This window comes from Rasamsonia emersonii (assembly GCF_000968595.1).
Source record: "Rasamsonia emersonii CBS 393.64 chromosome Unknown ctg1118621760041, whole genome shotgun sequence".
NCBI lineage: Eukaryota > Fungi > Ascomycota > Eurotiomycetes > Eurotiales > Trichocomaceae > Rasamsonia > Rasamsonia emersonii.
The window spans coordinates 201,927-226,520 of NW_013563246.1; the positions used below are offsets into that span (position 1 = coordinate 201,927).

Sequence of the window (24,594 nt, forward strand, 5' to 3'; positions counted from 1 at the left end):
GTCCTCTAATAATTATTGAACCAATCTACTCGAGAACATCTGATCCCTGGTCCGAGTCTGGTTCCTGAAACCTCCGGGTTGGCCCGCCGTTCGTTGGCTTTACTTTACACACGGGTGATGTGACAATGACGACGACGGTGGTGATGTCCAATTCGGAGATTGTTGGCCCTCTTCTGAGAATATCTGTTGTCTGATGTGATTCTCTCATGTGAGACTGCAGGATAAAGGGGAAAAAAATGGCGGAAGACAATAATAGCGGTCTAATTTCGTCCATCCGAGCAGCCCAGAGACTGGATTCTCGCGGGAAACCGACTGTCCAGGTGTCTGTCACGACGGGGAAAGGTATCTATCGAACAGACATGTTTGGAATGACTGACTCTCACTGGCTGCTGCACCAGGAACGTTCACAGCGTTGGTCCCCTCAGGCGCGTCGGTGGGCAGCTACGAGGCCGTGGAGATTCGCGATGGCAATCCCAAGGCATACGGGGGCAATGGCGTGCTCATGGCGGTGCACAACGTGCAACACGTCATCGGGCCGGTGCTGATCGAGCAGAAGTTCGACGTGCGCAAGGACCTGAGCAAGATCGACGAGTTCATGGTCAAACTCGACAGCACCCACAGCAAGCAAAAGCTCGGCGTCAATGCGATTCTGGGCGTCAGCATGGCGTGTGCCCGCGCTGGAGCGGCCGGAAAGGTTGGTCCTGTCTGTCCTGTCTGTTTTGTCTCTGATGCGCAGGAAGAACTGCCTGTTGAAGCCCCAGTACTGTTTTCCGATAGGATGTGCCGCTGTATGAATTCCTGCGCCAGGAGGCCGAGATGGAGCCTAGCTATATCCTCCCCGTGCCATTTTTCAACGTGCTCAATGGCGGCGCCCACGCCGGAAACTCGATGGCGTTTCAGGAATTTATGATCGCGCCTGTTGGGGCGGAGGATATTGCCCAGGCGGTGCAGGTGGGATGTGAAGTGTATCAGGAACTGAAGAAGGTCCTTGCCCGGAAGTATGGACCGTCAGGTTAGTCGGCATTACAGATCGAGATATAAAGTCTCCAGCTCGAGACTGATGCATCTGCTCAAGCAACTACGATCGGCGACGAAGGAGGCTTTGCACCTCCAATCACCCATCCATCCGAAGCGCTTGACCTCCTGACGACCGCCGTCGAAGCAGCCGGACACACCGGCAAGGTAAAATTCGCAATCGACCCTGCAGCATCCGAATTCTTCAAATCAGACCGTCTGTACGACATCGGATTCAAGACAGACCGCCCGCACGAGCTGTTCCCCAACCAGCTGAGCGATCTGTACAAGCAGCTGCTGAAGGACTACCCCATCATCCTGGTCGAAGACCCCTTTTCGCAGGACGACTGGAACGCCTGGGCCGAGTTCCACCGGAGCTGCGCCGTCGAGCTCGTTGGCGACGACCTCCTCGCGACCAACGTGGACAGGATGGCCCTCGCCAAGCAGCACGATGCCTGCAACTCGCTGCTGCTGAAGATCAATCAGATTGGCACCATCAGCGAGGCGATCATGGCGTAAGCGGCTCACCACACATTCATTCTCTATCAGCTAATAAGAGTTCGTGCAGCGCCCGCACCGCATCCAAATTCGACTGGCAAGTCTTCGTCTCCCATCGTTCGGGCGAGACGACAGACGACTTCATCGCCGATCTGGCCGTCGGCCTCGGCGCAGGCCATATGAAGGCCGGCAGTCCGTGCCGCGGGGAAAGAGTGGTCAAGTACAATCGGTTGATGGATATTGAGGATGAGCTGAAGGCGACGACCAAGACGTCGTATTATGCGGGGCCTAAGTGGATGAAGTAGCTCTGTATGTACTGTATATGCAATATATGTATTGAAGGGTGGTCCGGTTGTCTAGAGGAATGGATTCGATATGAAGCAATATTATCGTGCCATTATCATTTATATACAGAAGTAGAAGAGGGTATCTTCTTCTTTTTCTTTCCTTCTTTCTTCTTCTTCTTCTCTTCCCCTGTTGTTACAGTACATGATTTTATCGCCCTGATTATTTATACAGTACAGTATATGCCCCGTATCTGAAGAAAGTCCTATATACATCCATTCCATTCCACCGTAATGGATCGATCGTCATCATCATCCACAGGGTTCACATAAACAGAACCCAAATCAAATCTAACCCGTCTGTCCCATACAGTATGTGTGTTTATGTACATACATGTATTAGCAACTGCAGCAGCCTGGGAGAAGGAAAAAAAGCAATTCATGATGTGAGTTGGAGAGAAGTAATTTGTGGATGGCACACACAGACATGCAGCTGAGATAGGGCCCTGGTTCCCTTCCTTTTTTCCTATTGATCGATTGAATGACATGTTGAGTTATTCCATTTTTTTGTTTTGCTTTGTTTTTTTTTTCAGTTTAGTCGCTGGTCCTCGTTCTCCCGAAGAAATAACTCTTCCTCATACTGTCTGACCTCCCTCCCTTCTTCTTCTTCTTTTTTTTGGCTCATATCCATATAGGTAGATACATATAGTCTTCCATACTCCTGGCATGTACAGTACATACATGCATGCATGTACCAACAACTGTGTTGTGCTCTTTCTTCGTCGTCTCCTTCTAAATTTATCCTTGGAACGATGATGATAGAATCAATCATGGTTCATGGTTCGGTTCGAATGTTCCGACAAAAGAGTGACTAGAGTCATTGATTGCGTCTAGTTTCTGGGCGTCTTAAAAAAGTTTTTTTTTTCCCCAAGTTTTATTTGTCTCTGAGATACCTATCTCAAGCATCACGTCATGAGGAGGAGGTTGGGTTTGCCATTCGAATAGTCGAATGGCATAGAATTAATTTGGCCATCAGATCAGGCACTTTTTTCTAGTGCTGCCGTTGTACGACGGACGTGTCACCGTCAAGGCTGATATCGGATCTATGTGAAGATGATTTTTTTTGTTTTTGTTTTTGTTTTTTTTTTTGCGTGGATCAACTTCTTGTTGTTGTTTTTCTCAGTTGCTTATGGCAATGACTATGTTTGATTTTTTTCGACAGTCGGAATGTATGACCAGTCCAGGTTGTTGAAAAAGNTGAGTTAGGTTCTTTTGTTGAGTTGAGCATGCATGTATCTACTTTTTTCTTTTCTTTTTCTTTTTCTTTTTTTTTTGGTCGCCGGCCTTTTTTTTTCCCTTTTTCGATCAAATTCATGCAAAAAGCAGAAGCCTTCCTTTACAATAGCGATCGTGAGCTGGAGCATAGTATCCAGGATGATGAAGAAGTCGGACATCGGTCCAAATCGATCAAATCAGCTCAGCGCGAATCTGATACCAAGGAATAAATTTTCAAATCTGTTGTTGCATCTGCCCAGCTCATGGGTATATTGATATTATACACTCCTCCTGCTTGTCGAGGATGAGAGAGTTGAGCAAGTCATTCGTTTCACGACTTTGGTGGATTTCGCATTGAGTTTGCGTCTGATGAAGACGTCCGTGTTCTTTGACAATGTATGTATGTCCAGGTCGAGTCAATTTGTCATCTACATCGCGTGTACAAATGTTTGTATCGGTCGGTCGGTCTCTGGGAGGATCCGCGTGTCCATTGAAGATGCAGCGATTTAGATGTAGATCTGGAGGGTTCGATTCGATGCAGCTGCCTTTTTTTCCTGACTGATGCTTTTCTCTGCGCTCCCACGGAATGAAGTCCCAGTAGATGCGGGCTCTCCATTCCTGGTACTTCTCTGATGTCTCTTGGAGCAAGGGCTGACGGGCGGTTTCGTACTAACGCCATAGGCTATCGGCCAGGGATTTCCTCTCTCTCATGAGCTAGCTGGTAGCGCTGGTCAAGCAGACAAACTTGATATTCATGACACCCTGGTCATCCCATCCTCTGAGACACCGACGCAAAGAACAGGTGTTACCCTGGGGATTCTGGCATTCAGTTTCGAGACCTTGTCTTCAGGATGGTTGGAAATGACACCAATGGGATATGTTAGTAGGTGGTGAAGATCGTACTGCGGCGGACCTTACTTTGAGATGGACGACAGGCTTTAGTGGTGTGGGACGCCGTGGTGATGAAGAATCGCAGTGCGGCCTTTAAGAAGTGGAAACGACGTGCGATGTTCAAGATGCTATTCTCCAAATCCCAGGACGAACCATCTCTGATGGGATTGACACTGACGTGCCACTTGACCCGTGACTCCTACATCCTGTACCCGTACCGTAGCTAGTTCTTAGCTCTTGCACAACACAGTATGACTTCGTCTTGATTTGCATATTTGCTTTTCGAACAAAATTCCCATTTTCCCTACGTTATGCCATATTGGCATAACAGTAGCAGAGAGTTCGGCAAGTTGATTATTGATATTAACATCTTGACAGGGTGCCGCTGCCATGAACGCTGGAGAGGTATGTTCTGGCCGTACAGGTAGCAATGGAAACGTAGCAGGCGATGACAGTACTGTTTGTGCAGCTGACGATGTTGCTGGGGTAGCAATGGACGGTACGAGAGTTGATTGCACAGTTGGTTGCAACAGTAGTGGCGCCTCTGGTACTGGAGACGATGGTATACCTGCACTTGCCGATGATGGAGTCGGAGTTGGTACATGTATAGCAGGCGATGAATCTGATACTGATGCAACAGATGGCACAACAACAGATGGTGAGTTTCCCTTGGCCTCTTGTCATAAGCGGGCCTCGACAATGGGTCGACTTGGGCGAAGCTTTCACTTTCTAGCCAGTCACATATCTGAATCGGGGATGATCGCCTGGGTACAATGACAGATATAGATGGAGGATTTAAAGATGTTTGGGATAATGGCTCTAGTACCACAGATGCAGATAGAAGAATTGGTGCAGATGTGTGAGACGGGGTTGAGCGAACTGACTGCGGAATCGGTGGTAGCATACCGTCCTGTAAGCGCTGCAAGAGCGTAGCAACAACGTTATGGTGAAGCTGCGTACGAAGGGAGGGCGTAATGGCACGGTCCTGAGTTGTAGTCCAATCCACAAAAGGCACAGTAATCCATTGGTCTTGGTGTTGTTTGCATCTGGCCGATGGTGCGTGTCAGTGGCGAGGAGAGATCTTGGAGCCACACGACCTCGTCTGGCGCTAGGCCGTTATGCACTGATATGGTCGTGTTTGGCGTTCGCTAGGGAATTGCGGGACTGGATTTCATCCACACCAACTCAACGCTCTTGGTGAGTAAGGCAGATCGCATTGTCTGCTTCCTGCCGAAGCTGTTGTTCCAAGTATTTGATTCGTTTTCCTTCGTGCTCGCGTAGTAGTTCCACCAGTGTTCGGTTCGGTCGCGTCTTCTGCTTGGTAGTAACCCTTCCTGAAGTGACTGCTCGAGGTCGTAGAGCGTCTTATTAAGGAGCTGACCGGCTCTACGAGGAATTTGACAACAAGGCTTCGGTTTCAGCGCGCCACTTCGTCGTGTGCTTATGACTTTTTGGTGGAACGTTGTCCATGGGTATGCCAATCGGTACCATAAGGTGACCAAGTTTCCTTCTGTTGTATTGTGGGAGCCGTGAAGGTCTTGACACATTAAATGGAGGTAGGGCGTTAGCATCCAGAAACTATCTGAATCGAAGGTTCGTGAAGTAGAATATTTGCCCAGTACCAACAATGCTGTTTGTATGTCTCGAAAATGCTTATCGACGATTGGCGCTGGTCGCCCTTCCTCGCAGACATGGAGTGTTTGACGTTGTTCCGTAGGTCGTCGCGTTTTTGTCCTTCGTGGATGGCGGTCCTGAGTTCGGCTTTTGAAAGAGTGACGGCATCTTGGAGACGTTCTTCAACCCGTTGTTCGAGCAGTTGGATAAAAATGGCTTCCTTTAGGTCGCTGTTAAGGAAAGCGGTCACAAAGATCAAAGTGGTAGACGTGCCATCCAAGCTTAGCAGCAAGGGCTAGAAGAATCTTTAGGCTCATAGGCTTTGCAACCGACGAGTAGATGGACCTCATGGAAGTCGATCCTTCTTCTGCTTGACCAGTCGAGCCTTGTATTTGCCATCGGCCTTGATACGGAAAACCCATCGTAGGAATAGAAGTGTCATACCGGGGAGAAGATCAACAGCTTTCCAGGTCCCGCGGCGTTACTAACTCGCTGATATGTCCGTGCATTGTAGTCTGCCTCGTGTGCAGCAGTCTCAGGAGACAATGTGTAAAATCTAAGGTTCTTGGGTATTCCATAGTCCATTGGATGCGGATCTTCCACGTCGGACGAGTTTTGTTAAGCCTGTCTTGTTGTTCATCCTGGATGCTGAAATTGCATTGCAGGCGATGTTTCTTTTTGTAAACAGCGGACACTATCGCGAGAGCAAAAGGCTCTCTGCCACTTCTGCGACGATGTTCCAGTCCCAAACCTTGTAGCCAGGGGTTCTAAATTCATTCTGGTCCTGACATATTATGACGCCGAGAGATACTTGATTGCCGAAGGGAAATTCTTGGATCGTCACACAGGTCGCATGCGTAATCTATGGAGCTTGTCAGAGTGGTCGCTAAGATATTTGGCGAAGAATATTTGTTCGATCTCGAGCTGTATGGCGAGACGCCAATAAGGATATGTATGTAGTATGTCGTATATTGGACATGCATACATACGCACACCACACCGCGTAATTCGGATTTCCATTCCATTCCATACCTCGACATTGACGTTACGAGGTCTCTTCGATAGGGGTGTTCTGGATTGGATCTTCGCGGGTGTATTTGTGCGCATTTTATCAACGAGTTCCCCCAGAGTATTTACCTCATTTCTTCCACCTCATCTTGAAACATCTCCTTATATTTCGCGAAGTGATTTCCTCTTGTTAATGTCCGGCCTCACACTGCTAGGAGTTTCGTGTACACCTCACGAATAATTGATCACATCGCGAATCCAACTCTGCGTTTGATGTCGTTCACCAGCCCAGCCCTACTTCTTGACTTTCGAGAGTTAATGGAATTTCCTCCTCGTCGTCGCTGGTCGGATAGAGACTGCGCAGCCGCTGTCGAAGCAAATGAAGGAATGATCGAAGAAAACTAACCCATTCCATGGCTCTAAGCCTCTTCCTGCTTGCAATGTTCCGAGATCCGTGGTCGCTCTTCGATAGCAACCAAAGGAATGGTTAATGTTGTCCAAGTACTCTGTTTCCGCTAATGCAGCGCAGCAAATATCTTGACATTTAAACTGCAACTTGCCCTATCAGAGGCAAGACAGGTGTTGACGATGCATAGGGTGTCCCCATTCCATCTCCTTTGTCATCGCCCCCAAGGATCAGGCGTCGAATTCAAAATGGCCGCGGTATCTGTTCCTGCCATATCAGCCGCAGGAACATCAGCGGCATTATCGTCTGTGCCTTTTGATGGTGGATTAACAACAGGGACATCGTAGGGTATTTCGCCAAGAACTCTATCGATCCACTTCCTGTCCTCATCTTTTATGATGTCGAGTCTGTTGTACATGAGCTGGAATATTCGGTCCGGGATCCGGCTCATAGCGATAGCGTGAGTCACCGCTGCAAAGCATCATCAGGAAGCTTTCCAAGGTTGGGAACTGGGCAATGGTATATCGTCTGGCACCAATGTTCGGTTTGGCGCTTTTTTGGCAGGCAATCTTGAGGCAGTCGAGCATTATAAACTGGCTCACTGTAAACTGTTTGTAAACTTCGCTATCATTGTCACCTCCATCATCATCATCTTCTCCCACAACATAGACGCCTAGATGTTTTCGAGGGTAGAGTATAGATTCCAATTTCATTTCCTCAGACTTGGCTACCCGACTCTCACCCTCAAGTGAATTAATATGCACTAGAGTTTCTGCCATCAACACGTTTTGAATGCGTGTGAAAAACTCGACGCACATTTTGGTGTGGAACTTATTCAGCATGATCAATTCCAGCTGGTCGTCTCTCTTACATGCCATGCACTGCGGTCTCCCTCCTGTCTGCTTTATCCTTTGTATTTCACACCGTGTAAATCCTGCGCCATGTATGACAGCCTGGCAGGTGTGACATTGGGTCAAAATGCTGAGGGGATTGTCTTTTCCGGCAACAGTCTTCCCCTTCTCACTCCAGCTCTGTTCAATGATCTTCAGCGTTCCATGCGTCTCTGGATTTTGGTGTTATATGCTGCAGTGGCTGTGAAGAATCACTGGAACGCTTGTTCTGGGAGGCGTTGATAGTTGCTGCTGAGGGCATCATGGTACCCCAAGATAAGGGTGGACTTAAGTCGGGCACCGGTGCTATCGAGAATAGCGTATGTGATCTGTGGCTGGGATAGGCGCGATCTGTCCTGACGAACCTTCAAGAAGGCCTTAGTGCTGGCTCTCTGCTTAGTTGTGTGCTTGTGGCTTTTTTGGTGCGACATTGTCCGTGGGGATCCCAATAGGCACCATAAGCAGGTGTCCCAGCTTTCGTTTGTTAAAGAGATACATCATACTTGCTAGATTCAGCTTCACCCGTTCAAAACCGCGCGGATTGTCTGTTGCGCTGCATCGGCAATTGTTGCATGCCAGTCCATAAGCGTACGTGCTTTATGTTGCGGAGGTGAGGGCTTCAACGCGTCTCCTTTTGCAATAACAATAACGTTAAGGAGTCTTTGTGGCAACTTGCATCGAGGATCACTCGTCGTATATCCAAGCTCTGGTCGCGATATGGACGAAGGAGATAGTTGTTTTCTTCGAGCCGAGACAGCCGCTCTTCAATGCGGTCCATCTGCGAAAAGTGCTCCATGCCGGCGGCGTTTCCAAACCGTTTGGTTGGCATGTCGAATTCATAGATGACGTTTCTTGAGGCTCAGCTTGATCTCCAGAGGTGCCACATAGCGTTGCAATGCCGGGGTTACGCAGCGGAGTCCATGAGCTCCACTAGGCTGCTCCGGCCACGTACAAGATATGGATGATCGTTACACGTGATGGCAATGGATCGGTCAAGGTACGACCTTGTACCGCGACAATGCCCCCCTCGAAAAAAGGCGTTGTCCTCGACGCGTAGAGATGATGATATAAGAAGTAAGGATATTCCAAGTACAGTAAAGCGATGTAGAACCTTAGAGGAGTCGATATGCTCCACTCTGGTGTTGCAAGCGAGGCAGGCGAATTTGTAGCAGCCTTTGTTGGATTTTCACGCGATGAAATCAGCAAGAGGATTTTGATTTTGTCCACTGCAGGAGACCCGAAATCCAGGGTGATTGTTCAGTTCAATCTTTGATTTGTCTGGCAGACAGAAATAATGATGTTGATGTGATGTCTGCACGGACAATCGCCAGTCTTCACACCAAACTGCCCTCTGCCTTATGTAGCGGTTCTTCCTGTCAGGAAAGAAGTACTGTACATCTGTACTGTACATACTTGAAGTTGAATGCACAATGTCGTGTCAGGCATGAAACTATCGCTTTTCGCCTCTGCCAGCGAGACTTGGCTCTCTAAAGTCGAAAACAAAGCCTCCGTCAAGGTGATATGTTGGTTGAATCAACGAGAAGAGATAGCTAGGTGCTGGAAACCTCGACGGGGTCTTGAGACTGTCTCCATGCCATGACATTTTTTCCCGCTCCGTATTTGTGTGTATCCCAAGCAGAATCAGCTTCGTCATTGAGGTCCTTTTCCAGCAAGATTATGACCCCTATATGTGCAACCCCGGGGTTGAATCTGTGAATTGATATCACACTTGCGATGATCCGCCCATTGCTGGGAGAGAGGAATTCCGATTTGGTCCTATCGCCTTGCCAACTTTTACGTCCATAACGTCGGACGTTTTGTCCATGCATGTGTGTATGTACATGTATTGGAAAAGATAGAGTAGCGATGGAGTAACACTATCAGCCAATACTCAGGTTTTGACATGTTGGTGTGAAAGTTCATTGTAATCTTCGTATTTCAGGCACGCCAGGTTTCACATAGCTGGCAAAGCTGCTCCGACCGTAGACTTCCGGAGTTGATGAGCATATGTTGATGGTCATGGTTGATGTGGGCGTTTCTGTCTTTGCGAATGTACTCCTCTGCCGGATTGAAGGACAATACTTGGACGGTGGACTTGAAATTGCCCATATTGGTGAATTTTGTGCTGTCTTGCTCAATAACTTTTTTTTTTTAATTTTTTTCTTTTTCTTTCCTCTTTCCTTTTTCTTTTCGCTCTTCGCTTTTTCCTTTCTCATTCTTTTTCTTTTTGTCTTCTTTTTTTTGTGCTGGTAAGTCGAGCAAAACCGTACGACATACCGGAACAAGTTGTATGGATCTTGGTGTTGCTGGAAGGTCGCATTCAACTCCACGCTCCTGATAAAATGAAAGTCTTCACATTGCCAGAACGAATCTGTCATCAAAGTAAAGAAGCGCAGGTGTGGCTAACCCCGTTCTTCCTTAATTAAACCCCGCTCAACGTCTTATGGCAAGAATCATAGCACCGCGTTTCCCATCGAGGAAGTATCTTCCCTAGGATAGATAGCATCCATTTCCCGAGGACTATTACAACCGGGTATTGAAGAGCTAAAGATGTAGATGTTTTCGAGTTAAGCTCATCGCGCAATTGTGTAGATGCAGGCTGTATCTGACCCATGAATGCTGTAGACATTTTGGCCAGATCGACTCTCGTCTCTCCAGAATGAACAAAATGTCCATCAACTTCCAAGGGTAACAATTCCGTGACGTTGACAGTGACAGTTATCGTGCCCGACGTCCTCTTTACAGGCGCTGACGCCCTCGCTCTGAATAAGAGAAACATTGCTGCTCGTCGACAGTGCGTGTCCCTTTCATTTGGGGAAAGTGTTGGAGAAGAAAATTTGTATAGAATAGAGACTGGAGAGGTAGTCAGATGGCTAGAGACCTTCTGGGATCATTCGAGTAAGTTGACGCATTCCAGGGGCAACAAGCGGATTTTTCTCATTGTACTCTTTGTCTGTTCATCGTACTCTTGTCCCTATCGTTTCGGAGATGATATTCTTTTTTTTTTCTTTTGCAAATGCTGACGTTCATCCCGCATGGCCAGGGGTGATAAAAGTGGACGATTTAAGAAAGGCGTGAGGTTGAAAGGAGGAGACGACGACACCTCACGCCTACTTCCATCTCCATCACCGCCGAATTGGACGGAAGCTGGGTCGACCATGCAAGCAGCATGTGTATTGTCCGTGGATGGAGAAGGATTTCGAACGGAAACGTTTTGAACGCCATGAGAGTGTTAATTTGGATTTGGTCTCCAAATTTCTTTGACTCCTCGTCCCAGAGTTGGAGAAATTTGATCTGCGAGGACTATGGCAACCGCGAATCGAGTCGGAAAAGGATGGGGCAGAGTATCGACGTTCCCAAGTAGTCTGCGCTCCTGTCTTTGTTGTCGTCGTCCTACGGAATGTTGTGTCGCTGGTGCCACGCCAGAATGTGCTCTTCGAGTGTACCTGACGTCTCAAACTGACGAAGCTGAGAATCTGACAGTCCCCAAGGTCTTTTCTGTCCGTTTTCTTCAAGGTTTCGTTGATGTTGACCAGGAGAACTAGCAGGGTGTATTCAGAAGTTCCGCGCAATAGCTTCTTGGCGTCCTCAAATCGTTTTTCAAGTTTCTCGGAAACCCTAATCTCAAGAGCTATTATGGGTTTGCCATTTCGTAGGCTCCGGATTTGTCCGTCAGGGAATTTTGCGCTGCCCTCCTTTTAAAAGGCTGTCGTAATGATACAGAGTGTAGAACGGTATCGTGCTGACGTTTCCAGTACTATCGTCTCTGTCGGTTCCCGTTTTTCTTGCGTTCAATCAATTTATTGTACGCCATTACGCACTTCTTGTCTCCAGAGCGTCAAAGAGCGTAAGATCCAGTTGCTCAACATTAGAGTGCCTATATTTCTTTGACGGGGTTCCTGTATAGGATCGTACGCGGGCGTGGTCTCAATTGGAACTTTCGGCGATGGCGTTGTCAGACATCCATAATCGATGAAGGGTAATCCACAAATGGGTCCTCAAAGTCACTGGTGGTGGGCCTGTTCAAGAAACGCCGGTGTCCAGGCCCGTAGTGTTTGTAAATCCGTAATGTTTGCGATTCTTCGGAGGCATGGTGTTCGTAATGGCTCCAATTTTACCATCTGTTCCTAAGATAGCCCACGCCGACCATAGACAGGAATCGAGCAACAAACCACCCAATTTTTGCGAACATTGTTGTAAAGTTCGGTATGCTTCGATAGTGCTGAAAATGAACAACCCAGGATGTGAGCAGAGTATGGAAGTTGTTTGTATCCTCACGGACCTGTTGTATTGAGCGTAGAAAGATAAATGAGATGAGAAAACTGTGGATGGGAGAAGTGCGGGGTCTGTGTCTTGACCGCGAGATATGCAAATCGGACATTTGACTATGTAACATAAGATAGAGACTGGATGTCCTTCCTCTTTCCGAGAGGGTCGGTATGTTCGAAAAATCTCATGTTATATTCCTCGGAGCTGGATGGGACATGAAAGACATGAGCCCTTTGCATTCGTAAAGAATGAATGCGAAGCTGAACGGCTGTAGAAGTAGATGCTGTCTAAGGCAATTGGAGAGCGTACAAAGCATCCGCAACGCCACCTGTCAATAAAAACAGCCCGGGGCCAGCAAGGACAGTTGTGTTTGTTCTGCTTCACCAGATTGGTCTGACATTGTATCGTGCCCTCCTCTTCTCACACAGAACCTGGGCCGGGCAAGAGAGTATGGGCAATCCAGGTCTGCAGGGTGCCTCAACGCTGGCATGGCTCGAACATCACCGAGCCAAATTAAACAGGTTCTTGCAGAGGCGTGGTAAGATTTCACTTCGACGAGTATGTGCCATTCCCAGTCTCTGAATGAGAGAGCGGAGAGCCACGAGGACAATGATGTGGGTGTTTTGAGATCTCTCCATCATTGCACAGCTGCTGTCCGTTTTCTTATGTTTGCACTCGATGCCGGGTCGATGCCGTTGCATCCGAGAAATGACAGTCCCGTTGTCTGTCGATTGCTAAGATAATCAAAATCTCCGTCTGGGTTGGAGGACGCCAATGGCGGAAGATCTAAGAACCATTGACCGAGTCATGTTTGATGCTCGCGTCACTCTGGGAGTTCTTCATGGAAATAGATAATGGGCAAAACTTGTTGCTGCCGCTGATTCCATGTAAGGAGGCATGCAGCAAACTCCTAAGGGACATTGGCTGTTTCATATTCCCTAAGAGGCAAGTTGCTGTTCAGTCGGCTTTTGTTTTCAAGAAGTGTAAATAAATTGGACCTCAACTGGTTGTCGTCTTGGTTGAAGAGCTGCCACGCTCGGTTTCCAGTGGTAGAGAGGTGTGTTACCGACAGTGACGATGGTAAAGGATGTTGATCATGTTGGAAATGTGTGCGGTATCTTTTCTTTTCTTTTGTTTTTGTCTTATCCCTTTCTCGTGTCCTTGCCCTTGCCCTTTCCCTTTCCCTTTTTTCTTTTCTCTTTATCTTTCCCTTTTCCTTTCACTTTCACTTTCCCTTCCCATTTTCTCTTTCTTTTTTCTTCTTTTCTCTCTTCTTCTTTTCTTTTTTGGGAGGAGCTGACGAGGCTTTGGCGCCCCTTTGCAAAGGTAGCTGAGGGCGTCGAGGTCCGCGATGTTCTGTTCCGTGGGTATTGTCCGCCTCCGACCTGCTTTTTTGCCTCCACACTCCTGTTATTGCTGCTTCAATTCGTTCTCGCGTGCCACTGCCGCTCGGATCCAGATCTGAGGTAGCTCGTTGGTGAGCGTCTTAGCATTCATCTGCCCATGAGTGAGGCCAGGCTGGGTTTTCGACGCACTGGTCGATTCGGATATGACAATGGACAAGCCGATCCGGATTTCACAACGGTGAGCTCTGGAATCAGGAAAAACCAGAGCCACGTGTTTATATTGAGGACATCGTGCAGGTTTCTCATGTCCCATCGCGTGCGTTCTGTGTCTTTATCTTGGTACATCAGACGGCGGCGGAGACGCGTATACCACGTGTCACACATCTCCCCCTCCGTCTCAATATCGTAATATCCGAGCTCCTGACGGAGGGAGATGGTCGGTGGGATGTTTTCGCTGAAAAGCTGGCCCTTGTCAAAGTGGATTCGACTGCTGAGGTTGCGTCGGATGATCATCGGAGTCCATATCTTCGTGAGGTACTCCGTGGGCTACCCCAGTACCTTTGTTGAATACCATCATTATCGTTTTCCACCTGGAATCGATCAGTCAGGTAAGGAACGGAGTGGTTCTGTAGACTGTTGTAACTTTCATCGGTTACCCATCTCATGTGTCGATTGAGTATCCATCGTACAAAGAATGTCCAGTCCTTAAAGTCCGTGGATGGGTTCAAGATTGGAGTTGCTGTGAAGAGAAAGTATAACTGGGGTTGCAGTCACTCCACTTTGTGGAGTATAGCACACGGCCTTTGCGCAGTAGGTGTGCTTCATCCATAACGACTCCCATCGCTGTATAGCCAGGTTCCATGACCATTTGCGGTCCGTCGCCGTGCTCATTGCCGAGTCCGAAACGCGACTTCTTGACGAGTCGACTCGGCAGTGTCTGCAGCTGACTGACCTTTCTGCAACCAAGGTCTGTGTCGGCACAAACAAGCTGTTTTGCGTTAATAAAGCAAGACCCAAGCTCCTTCGAAGTTGCGGAGCATGCACGAGCAGCGCGCTTGTAGGGATTTCAACAAGGAAGACTGCGAGGGCGGAAGAAGAAAACTCCTTTTGGAGGACGACGACATGTTGCAGATTCGACATGCATTGCTATACCAGATGTCGGATGGTAGTTTGATAGACGACCGTACTACCAACCATCGATGTTGAGCTTTCTTCCGATTCTGGTCTTCTTCGCGTCATCAGTTTTGACGCCAAGTTGAAGCGAATGCCACGGTATTTGATGTTCCTTTTAAGCCGAGTCTGCAACAACTTCTAATAGATATGTTGTTGTTTGCTTCATCGCTCAGAAGCACCGCGTGATGCGGAAGGATGTCAACAAGGACAAAGATCACAAGAGGATTGAAAGAATCATCATGGAGTGGCACAGTGCCGTTCTGTTCTGTCTTGCCTTGTTCGAACTCAGCACGATCGAAGGCCGATGGCGTGGATTCCATGGAAGACGGGAATATGAGAACCACCTTCAAATATGTCACGACCCAGACTAGGATCACTTGGCAAAGTTGCTGGCAATGGGGGCCAATGGTGCTCTGCCTGAAGAGTTGTGAGTGCAACAACACCTCCATGTAATACACGGGTTGCTGCCATGTTGTGCGGAGAGCCGATACGCGTGAACATCACAGACTGCACATTCAGCAGGTATGCAGAAGACTGGATCCTGCTGCTGTTGGAACAGCCTGAATCGAGAGGACAAAAGCATAGAAGGACGGTTCCGGTCCATCTTCCTGGGTGCTCGTGTGTCGACAGTAAATCGATTGGTCCTGCAGCGAACATGGAAGCTTGCCCGCTCGCCAATTTGAAACCGTGTGTCCGTTTGGTATGAAGTGTCGTCGATTCCACCGGATTGCGACTGGAAGGAAGCAGTATGGAAAGACATAACGAGTCCGAAAAATGTCCAGGACCATACGTTTCAATGGGCCATTGGAGAGTAGTGGTGCAAACGCCTGACCAAAACGAACTTCCTCAGTTGGCTTCATTAGAGCCACTTCGGTCACCCGTAACACCCGACAGGCGAGAAAGTGAGAAACTATACCCTTGTTTGTCCAGATTGAGGAGGTCTTGCTTCTTCTGACCAGTGCCAATGCCAGAATACGAGTACAGCTCCGTGTGGCATCCTGCGCAGCAGCTGGAGTTAGAAGCATATTGTGCTCCACATTCTGGAGTTCATGAAGAATTTCAGAAGCGACTTCATGAACAGCCGCAGGAGAAACACGTATTTCCAAATCGTCTTCAGTGAAAAAAGCGTGTATGATTGGACATCTTCCATATTATAGTGAGCCCCAGCAACCCATCGCCTGCTGGTTCGTAATCCGAAGCCTTCATCAGTCCTGGAAGATAACGCTCTTCCTTTTGTGCTTGTGGAGTATAGCCGTCAATACTCCGTACGCTTCGGACATTAGCCATGGGGATCTCGAGGATGAAGTCGAGGATGGAGAGTGCTTCCACTGTATGAATCTCTGTAGACGATCAGCATGTGTCAAAAGTGATCAAAGCATTTGCAAGGGAAGAACTTGCCTGTAGCGCACAGCAAAGAAAAGACTTGCCGCCAGGAGGAAAATGTCTTTGTTGAAGTGCTGGCGGCATGCAATGACTTGATCCCATATGAACCAGTCCAGCGTGCTCCGTCTTGGTGCCAAGGCTTGAACGTCTCGCGACCCATGATTCGAGAGTTGCGTGCGGTTGCTCAAACGGTTTAACTTCAGAGAATCCGTATTAAAAAAAGGTTTTTGTCCTCCTTGGAAAAGGGAGAGTTGCAACGCCCGCGTGAGTCTTTGATTTCCGTGTCCTCCATGCATCAGTAAGCAAAAGGGCTGCATGAGTCAGATGATTCAAGAGCTGCGTATGATTTTTCCACCAGCGTAATTCCAGAGAACTCGTATTAAAAGATGTTTTTCTCCCTTGCACATGGAGAGTTGCTGCGATGCAAGCGGCTCGTGTTGGAGAACGATGTTTTCTTTCCTGCTCTGAGAAGCTGTGCCGTAGATGCTCGTCAAAGGTCATCGAATGGTGGATAGATATAGTCATCCACATAAACCATAACATATGGTTTATATAACCGATTAACCGTTGTGTCTTCCTCTGAGGAGGACTATTCCGATGACCCATGTTCAGGCACCTGATCGTAGACCTCCCGGGGGACTTTGACAATGGCATCACTGCCATCACGGTTCTTGACCCAGTAGCCGAAATCGACATCTCGCGTCTCAGGGTTCATAGCCATGTCAAACAAGGAATCATTGAGATCTGCGACCACACTGGGGACATGCTCTGCACTGTGATGGTAAAAAATTCTTCGCCGCGATGAGTATTGACTGCTAGCTTTGGCTGTAAGACCTCTCTTTTCCGTATTTCAATTCTCGCAGCATGGCATCCAGCCCGTGATCCTGGACATCTTTATCGTCCCAGGAGTCCTGTTGAGAGGTGGAGAGATGGAGATATTGGAACAACGAACCCAGTGTCATCTTCGCCGAGCAGGTTCTTCTTCAATTCATGCTCAGTAGGCTGTCCGGAATTCCTCGGTTGCCTCATTCTTTGCCTTCTTGCAGTCCACGGGAATCAGCCCGCGAAGAAGCACCCTTTGCCTTCGTGATGACAGGGTTTGTTTAAACATTAAAGTCGTCGTCCCTTTCCTCCTCGTGGATTTCCACACGCACCTGAGGTGGTGGTGCATGTCTATCACAATCAGGGAAGCAATAGACACGGGACTCGGCCATTCGAGGACGATCATGGCGGCATCAAATTATTTTCTTCCATGGAGGCTTCTGATGTTGCCCCATGTACAGTACTCTGCTTCGTTAAAGCTGAGTACAATGGGCGTTTTCTTTTTGCAATTTCCAGCTGATCCGGACCATTGCGAAGCATGAACATGTAGTTTCGCAATCAATTGCAACATCGCATCGCAGCCGAGGAGACCGTGCTAATAATGGTCCGACGTATGTGGCTTGCCTGCTTGAAAGAACCCGGTAGTCGCTTTTGGTTCGCTCGACGTGACAATTCTCGTCCATCCTACAGCGAGGAAAATTGTGGAAACAAGTCTGCGCTGGATTTAGCTGATGTGCTCGACCGACGAGATGAACACAAAAATGATGTCTGTCTGTCCCCTATTCGTGATTGCGGTCTTCCCCGAAGAAGCTGAGGCGCAGGATGTGCAATCCATTTCCACCCATATCCCCAGACTTGGCGTATGATGTGGGAATTTCCGCACCGTTGTATTCATACATCTTCTTTCGCAGTTTTTTCCATGGATTTATCTCGGTACTGTTGTGAGTCATAGATGAGTGCTTATAACTTCCTGCCGTGCGTTCAGCGAGGGTTCCGCTGTCTCTTTCTAACATATAACCCTAAGTGTATTCAATGGCAACAGGTTGCCAAAAGTGCAAGCGACAATTGAAACATATGCCTTGAATGTACTTTCGGCTGTCGGGGTTGTCGATTTCGAGGTGTTCGCACGCTTCGGTCTCAGTTTGACGCTGATATGGCTCAATGTCGAACCATGATTCGTGTTGATTGACTGACACGGAGTGTTTCACCGATGCCAAGCAGGGCGCTAAATCGAGGGACACCGATGTCATCGACGTTTGAGTGGTGATCACTAACGAGTCGTCTTGGACTCCGGCGGAAAATGCATTTTGGTATACCAAAGGTTGATACCACAGCCAGAATCCCACGTTCTGGGAGAAAGGCATGAGAAGATCCCCGTTCACTTGAGTTCCTCTGGTATGAATCGAAGGCAGATAAAGGCATTTTAGTAAAACACTTGTTAATACCACACCCAGAACCCCAACAAGCTCCGGGAAAAAGGCATGAGGAGATTTCCCCCTTCTCCCGGTTGGCGCAGTATAACTCTGGTTGTTGTCTGTGTTGCCACATTGTAAACTCGTCGCGAGCGAGACGATCAAGCCACTCAGGAAGTCGCGGCCACAATGTGGTATGACCGACCGATAGTATGATCGTTCGTCGTCGCTTCGAGAATGAGTGCACCTGTGAACGCTTGCAGGTGATTCTGTGGATGTTCAGACTGCTTCACACTGAATGCCCTCTTGGAGTATTCGGAGTTCAGGTAACGATGCTCTCGAACCTTGGTGTTGCTGGCACAATTTGCGCAAATCCACAGTGATATGGCCATAAGGAGACCAGATAGCAATGTCGTTTTCCAGTTGCCTGATATCGAGCGCCACCGCGGAAGCTTCCGGGGAAATCTGGTGATGGTCAAACTGTTTCACCACTCATTCTGAAGTGTCTGCTTTCGGTTCCTTTCGGCTCTCGATCCAGAACAATTATTCAACTCTTGCGGCCTTGGCTTTGTTCTGTCCGGTCCGTTTCGCTTCGGTTTCTGCTTCGGTTCTTTGCCAGCACCACCACGCCGCTGCCATACTGCGGTTTGACTTCAACGTGCAATGATGCAGGTATCTGACACTCAGATACAAGTAATTTTCGGGATGATCCATTCTGAGACTGGGCACTTCGACCTGTCTGGCCCGTCAGGAAGACTCGTCGATGCCCAATTCGGTAGAATCCAGACGGATGTTTTGGTCGAGAATGCATGTTCATCCCTCGTCGACAATCGAGACATTGCTCTTGATATGCGTTCCCTTTCTAGCAACGAATTGGTCCGGAGGGTCTGTTGAGCCCTTGCGATTCAATGGGTCGAAGGTCGAATCATACACGGACTGATGAGAAGCACAGGAAGATGGTTGACCAGTGTTCGTAGCCCGAATTTGTATTATTGCGAATGTATTGCGAACAGTAGCAACGCGAATACAAAGCCATTGGCATCGATTTGCCAATCCCTCCATTCTTGTCGGAGTAGTATCTGGAGCGGTGTAATAAATTGAATTTTCAATCAACGAAGCTTAAAGAAGATAAGATCGCGTTCTTCAGACGGAGAACCATCTTATCGTCAGGTTTCCACTGTCGTACGACGCAAGTGGGTGTGAACGGCAGAGCGCGTCGTTGTAAACGTGAATGTTGGGCCAGGGCTGACTTTGTTCAGCCTGAATGGCTTTGTGGAGCGGTGGGAGCGATGGATTAGTTCAATGGCCGTGATAGCACGGAGCATTGAGTCGAACGGCCGATTGAACTTGTCAAGAAATATCAGAATATCAGATGTGTGGTCCATGTCCATGGCAAGGCCTTCGAGCGCGGGCCACGGATACAGTGGCCGATCATGGCGTTCGCAAACAACAGCCATGAAGGGATGGATGAATCGAACTCCTTTTCGATGGCGGAATGTGTGCTGTCCTGAGAATACAACTGAGGTTTGGTGGTCTCGTAATCCAATCTGATGATGTATGTAGTGTGTTTGATCGAAAGATGAGTTGACCTGCTGATACTGTCTCCTCATGATTCGGGGACAACGGCCTCAGTCTGAAGGGTCTCGATCCTTGAAGGAGCTGCTAGGGAGAATCTTCTCGAAATACCACTAACGGTAGTTGAATCAAATAAAACAAGTTAAAAAAAAAAGAAATTCCTGATCGGGAGACGACGACCGTCGACTCGTCTTGGTAGCAGCTGGAGTCTTTCTTTTCTTTCGCGATTTGTCGACGCATCTCTTCTCGCCGAGGGTGAGTCTTCTTTTTCAGAGCTCTGTTGAACACTTCCGACGTGGGTTGAGTGCCCGTCTCGAACGGTCGCGAAGACGAGGGTCGAACGAACGCTGAATTCGGCATCTTTGGGATTGTGAGACAAATCAAGCCGTTGCTGATGACACGCTTCCTCCGGGGCTATTCATCGAGAGTGAAGCCCGCTGGGAAGAACTACAGTCCGATAAATATTGCAGGCCGTGAAGTAAGTATCCGAGGCAGTCTACAAGACTTGTCAGTATGAAGAAGAATGTATGTATGTATAACTAGGAGTAATTCACCCAAGGATTGTCAAGAAGATCGCCAGGAGGGTTCCGCCCATGATTTTGGGCCTCGCTCCTGTCTTTGCACGCGTGGTAGGAGTCGGCCTTCATCCACCCGTGATTGTGCTTTCTCGCTGCTGGGCACGAGAGCGAGGGCCCACGGTGCGTGAGAGAGTGACAGAGTCGAGTGTCAAGAGTGGCCCCGGTTTTCTTAGGGAACAGCCCTGCAATTTCAAAGTCGACGCCAGGATCGACCAAGGAGGAGAAGATAAAGAACAAGCACCATTGTGCGACTGGAGGAAAGATTTTCAATGCAAGGCAGAAGACTGAGGTGTGATATGCCTCGATTTGCGTCGAGGCTTTTCCAGCTCCAGCAAAATCAGCTGGCCGAGATTCGCTGTTTGTTGTCGCTGGGAGAGAAGCCCAAGCATCGGACAGTGTGACATGGGTGGGAGCGTTGTCGTCTGGGATCCTGCAGCGCCAGATGTCGCCGGGGTAGTGATGAGCATGACTGTTGACGCTTGCATACTGCCGTGATGTTAGTAAATGAAACACGCAGTGATGTTTACGATGAGATGGGGAATACAGACAAGATGTGAATTTGCGGCAGCTGGTATGTTGCGATCAAGCAAGCACAATTCAACTAAGATTGTAGACAAGACAGTCCTGTCAGACAATTAGCACAGACATGGAAGAATAGAAAAGATGTGCAGTCAGGGCGGCGGCCATGAAGCGATGAACCAGGATATGAATAAAGAAAATGTGAAAAAAAAAACAACTGAACAACATCACAAAAATAGATGGAGCGTGCTACTTACAAGAAATTGTCTTTTTAGTATGCAGCAATTGCAGCCCTAACTTGCCATGGTGCTGTGGTCAATGTTATCCACAGGCATGAAATATGCCTGTCTCTGGAAGCCCAGCGCTTTAACTGTACAGAATTGTGAAACTCTGTACACACTTGTTGCCGCAATTAATAGAAAAGGCATGTCACTGATGACACAAGGGTGTCTGTGGATGTTCACATGCAGCTCACAATGTTGTCTGGGCAGCAGGATTCGGGAAAGGCCAGCCAGCATCAGCTTCTTTCTCTCTGACGAGAAGCTGGCTCATCAGCCACAGCGAGTATCAGTCCCCACCATTGCCAGATATAAGAGTTGATATTAGCGTTAAACAGCCGACATCAGGTCGGCAGTCATGGTGCAGTCATGGTGGACACATCAGAAGTATCTCATGTACAGATACCAAGGTGCTCTGCTCAAGGGTATGGAGCAATATAAATAATAAATATAGAAGAGGTCATTGAAGAAGAAGACATGAAAGAGAAAAGAGAGTATATAAGTGTACTTTTGTACTTTTGTACTTTTTTTTTGTACATGTGTGGAGAGAGGGGGGGGAAGAAAGAAAGAAGCAAGACTGAGAGCGACCCTTGGGGGGTTTTATAACCAGTGAGGCAAGAGTGATCTGCCTCAGATCACGCACTCACTGTCACTGCATCACTATCGCCTTAAGCGAGCAATAAGCGAGATTAAGCGAGCAAAAGATTCATGGGATCGATCTGAAGCGATTCATGATGATGATCCTGATCTTGGACGCTGATTGGCGCAGAGAGTATACAATTCACGGATTACAGCGCTAACAGGGCGATGAACAGTGACGGTGACCCTGATCTGTTGCCGCGGCGGCACAGAGAGAGAGAATTCACGGAATCATCCGGTAGGCAGTCTTCTACAGTGAATACACACGGGAAAGCAGGCGGCTGGCGGAGGGTTCCCCCATCGCATGGCGGCAATTTGCGGCGAGGACGTACAGAGTAGGGGAGTGCAGGCTGGTAGAATTCTATGAGTAGTTTCTACGCTGTAGATACAGTAAATCCAGTCAATATATGATGTGCTTTCCATACGCTGGACTTCCAAAGGAGACAGAAAAAGCCCTATCTTCTTTTCGAGAATCAAAATTCCTAAATAGGTAGTATCCTGAACGAGTAGCTATTTCACACCTCGGAAGAATCAGAGCGCAGAAAGCAGAAAGTGGTATGCCTGTATACGAACCCTAGTTACTCCCGGGAGGATTTCTATGGTCGTCATTACGCTTTGGAAGAAGTTGAGTATTTCGTCAAGGATCAGAGGCTTCTTCCACGTACAAAAGGTATATAGCATCAAACCCTATATTATTCCTATCTAGTCGCCAGCCCTACCATCCTACCAGCACCTAGGGCTTTTATTCGAGAATATGTGGTCAGCAACTTCTTAGGGATAATACGGGAACTCTACATACGCATCGAAGCAAGACAAGAAAATAGAAGCCAATTTCAAGGCTATCTGCCGCATATCCTGGCTCGAAATATAGCCCTTCGCATCTGAACAGACAAGAAGCGTTTGCTCTTCAAGAACGGGATATCTCGTAGTTGACTTGCTCTTCATCCTGCATCCTCATATCCTTATCGGAACGCTCTTATCGTATTCATCAGCATACTTTGCGCAGAGGATAAACACATTCTTGAGCGGCCCCAGACTGAATAACTGACTGACTGATACTACCAACATCTAGGTTAGGACATCCGATGGATAACGGACGAGTCGAGCGTTTCTCCAGTGCACGGGCTCTCCTCCAACAAAGAAAAAAACCCGATATATGGATCATGAATAGGGGGGTTCAATGAAATACTACACCCGCAGAACTGCTGTCATGTTATACCAATGATTTTGGTTTGGGCTTTTTCTCTTGCCAAGTATGTAGGTAGGTATGTTATGTAACAAACCAAGGTACCAACAAACTATATATCCACGGATATCACATGTATTAGGTAGGCATCCTTCTTGCTGCTCATTTAATGAAGTTGTACCATGCATAACACGCATGCATACAGCCAATAATCAACAAGCGTTGAGCAACATGAGCAACCAACAGGTTTAAAAAAAGATGGGGGAGATTTATCCTCGCTTGCACAAGAAACAAAACACATTTCTTGGGGAAGAATCCAGCCCTGCCTCGCAGGCTCTGCCTCTGCCAAGGCTCGCTGGCTGGTGGACAGGACAGGGTTGCTGATCCTGCGTTGTCTACGAGGTAACTCTCTCTGGTTTGTCTTTTTTTTTTTCGTTGGCACTTCCGCTTTAATTAATTGTTGCTGATTGCTGCTGCTGCTGCGGTATAATATAAGGGATCCTTGGATCTGCTAATTAATTAATAATGATTCTTTCCGAGTATTCTTTAACTCTTCGATTAATCTAATAAACCAAATCGATTTAATATGCTTCAGGTCTCTGAACACTGCTCCTGGATCTTGTCCATGGTCTGGAGGGTGTAAAGATAGCGCTATATCAGGTAATACCATGTTAGATTTTAAATGGGATAGGAGTGGTGGTAAAGGCTGCTCAAGCAAGCAGAAGGCGAGAGATGGAACTGTAACTGAATTCATCTGATGGATAAGATTCGATGCAGAGAATTATTCTGACCCAGCACGAACATAATCAATCCCCTTTGAGGAAATTCAGGTAGGTAATGTACCTATCTATGTTGGTTGTTGCTGTTGGTAAGATAACTTTTATTTTTTTCTCTTCGATCTCAGATAAGACACCATCTGAAGAATCTGTTCTGTGTGTGTACTGTCCACAAGGCCCTCTATATGTAATTCCGTAACAACTCACGCAAGGGGGCGGAAAAGCATCCAAGTAAAAATTAATTCGATCTGATTCGGGAGATAACAACCAACAAACCAACCAACCTAATTGTTAGTCGCGTACTCCGTACAGTGTGCATGTACTTAAACGAAAGGAATTAAGGTAGTATCCGAAGAATGGGGGCGATCCCAACTTCATAAAAGAAGCTTATAACATACTGTACTACTACTTTCGCAGTCTAGTACAGTAGTACTAAAGCCAAGGGGCTAGTATACTGTAGGTTAGGTAGGTAGGTTAGGTAGGACCGTAGGATCGATCGACGATCACAAACCCCATTCATTAAATTAACTACAGTAGGTACTATACTCCGTCCGGCGTATGGCGTATAGATAGGGCTTAATTAATTTAATTAAGCCTTATCGTATCGTCACAAATCTGTATACTACTGTAATGCTTCTGACAGGGTACTAATTCCTTCTCCCATCCCTTTTTTATTGTGGACATTCTCTTCATTTTTTTTATTCGTTCTCATTGGATATTCCCCTCTGAATCTTTCCTTAATCGTTAATTGGGTATGA

General features: G+C 47.7%; 4 protein-coding genes across 4 annotated transcripts; 2 read left to right on the forward strand and 2 right to left on the reverse strand.

The window, feature by feature from the left end:
* Nucleotides 1-236: 236 nt before the first annotated feature.
* T310_2871 (Enolase) lies at nucleotides 237-2,444 on the forward strand (the record flags this gene model as incomplete). The annotated part of the gene is made up of 8 exons (XM_013474303.1): nucleotides 237-342; nucleotides 399-694; nucleotides 778-1,012; nucleotides 1,076-1,529; nucleotides 1,583-1,813; nucleotides 2,032-2,168; nucleotides 2,200-2,242; nucleotides 2,390-2,444. 8 exons carry the CDS (start codon nucleotides 237-239, stop codon nucleotides 2,442-2,444), a joined length of 1,557 nt encoding a protein of 518 aa, XP_013329757.1.
* A 1,829-nt stretch (nucleotides 2,445-4,273) lies between these two features.
* Nucleotides 4,274-4,825, forward strand: T310_2872 (uncharacterized protein; the record flags this gene model as incomplete). The annotated part of the gene is made up of 3 exons (XM_013474304.1): nucleotides 4,274-4,367; nucleotides 4,408-4,620; nucleotides 4,749-4,825. 3 exons carry the CDS (start codon nucleotides 4,274-4,276, stop codon nucleotides 4,823-4,825), a joined length of 384 nt encoding a protein of 127 aa, XP_013329758.1.
* Nucleotides 4,826-19,098: 14,273 nt separating this feature from the next.
* Nucleotides 19,099-20,220, reverse strand: T310_2873 (uncharacterized protein; the record flags this gene model as incomplete). The annotated part of the gene is made up of 3 exons (XM_013474305.1): nucleotides 19,099-19,364; nucleotides 19,472-19,832; nucleotides 19,972-20,220. 3 exons carry the CDS (start codon nucleotides 20,218-20,220, stop codon nucleotides 19,099-19,101), a joined length of 876 nt encoding a protein of 291 aa, XP_013329759.1.
* A 179-nt stretch (nucleotides 20,221-20,399) lies between these two features.
* Nucleotides 20,400-21,262, reverse strand: T310_2874 (uncharacterized protein; the record flags this gene model as incomplete). Its single annotated transcript, XM_013474306.1, has 4 exons — nucleotides 20,400-20,924; nucleotides 20,987-21,062; nucleotides 21,215-21,224; nucleotides 21,256-21,262. 4 exons carry the CDS (start codon nucleotides 21,260-21,262, stop codon nucleotides 20,400-20,402), a joined length of 618 nt encoding a protein of 205 aa, XP_013329760.1.
* Nucleotides 21,263-24,594: the final 3,332 nt, after the last annotated feature.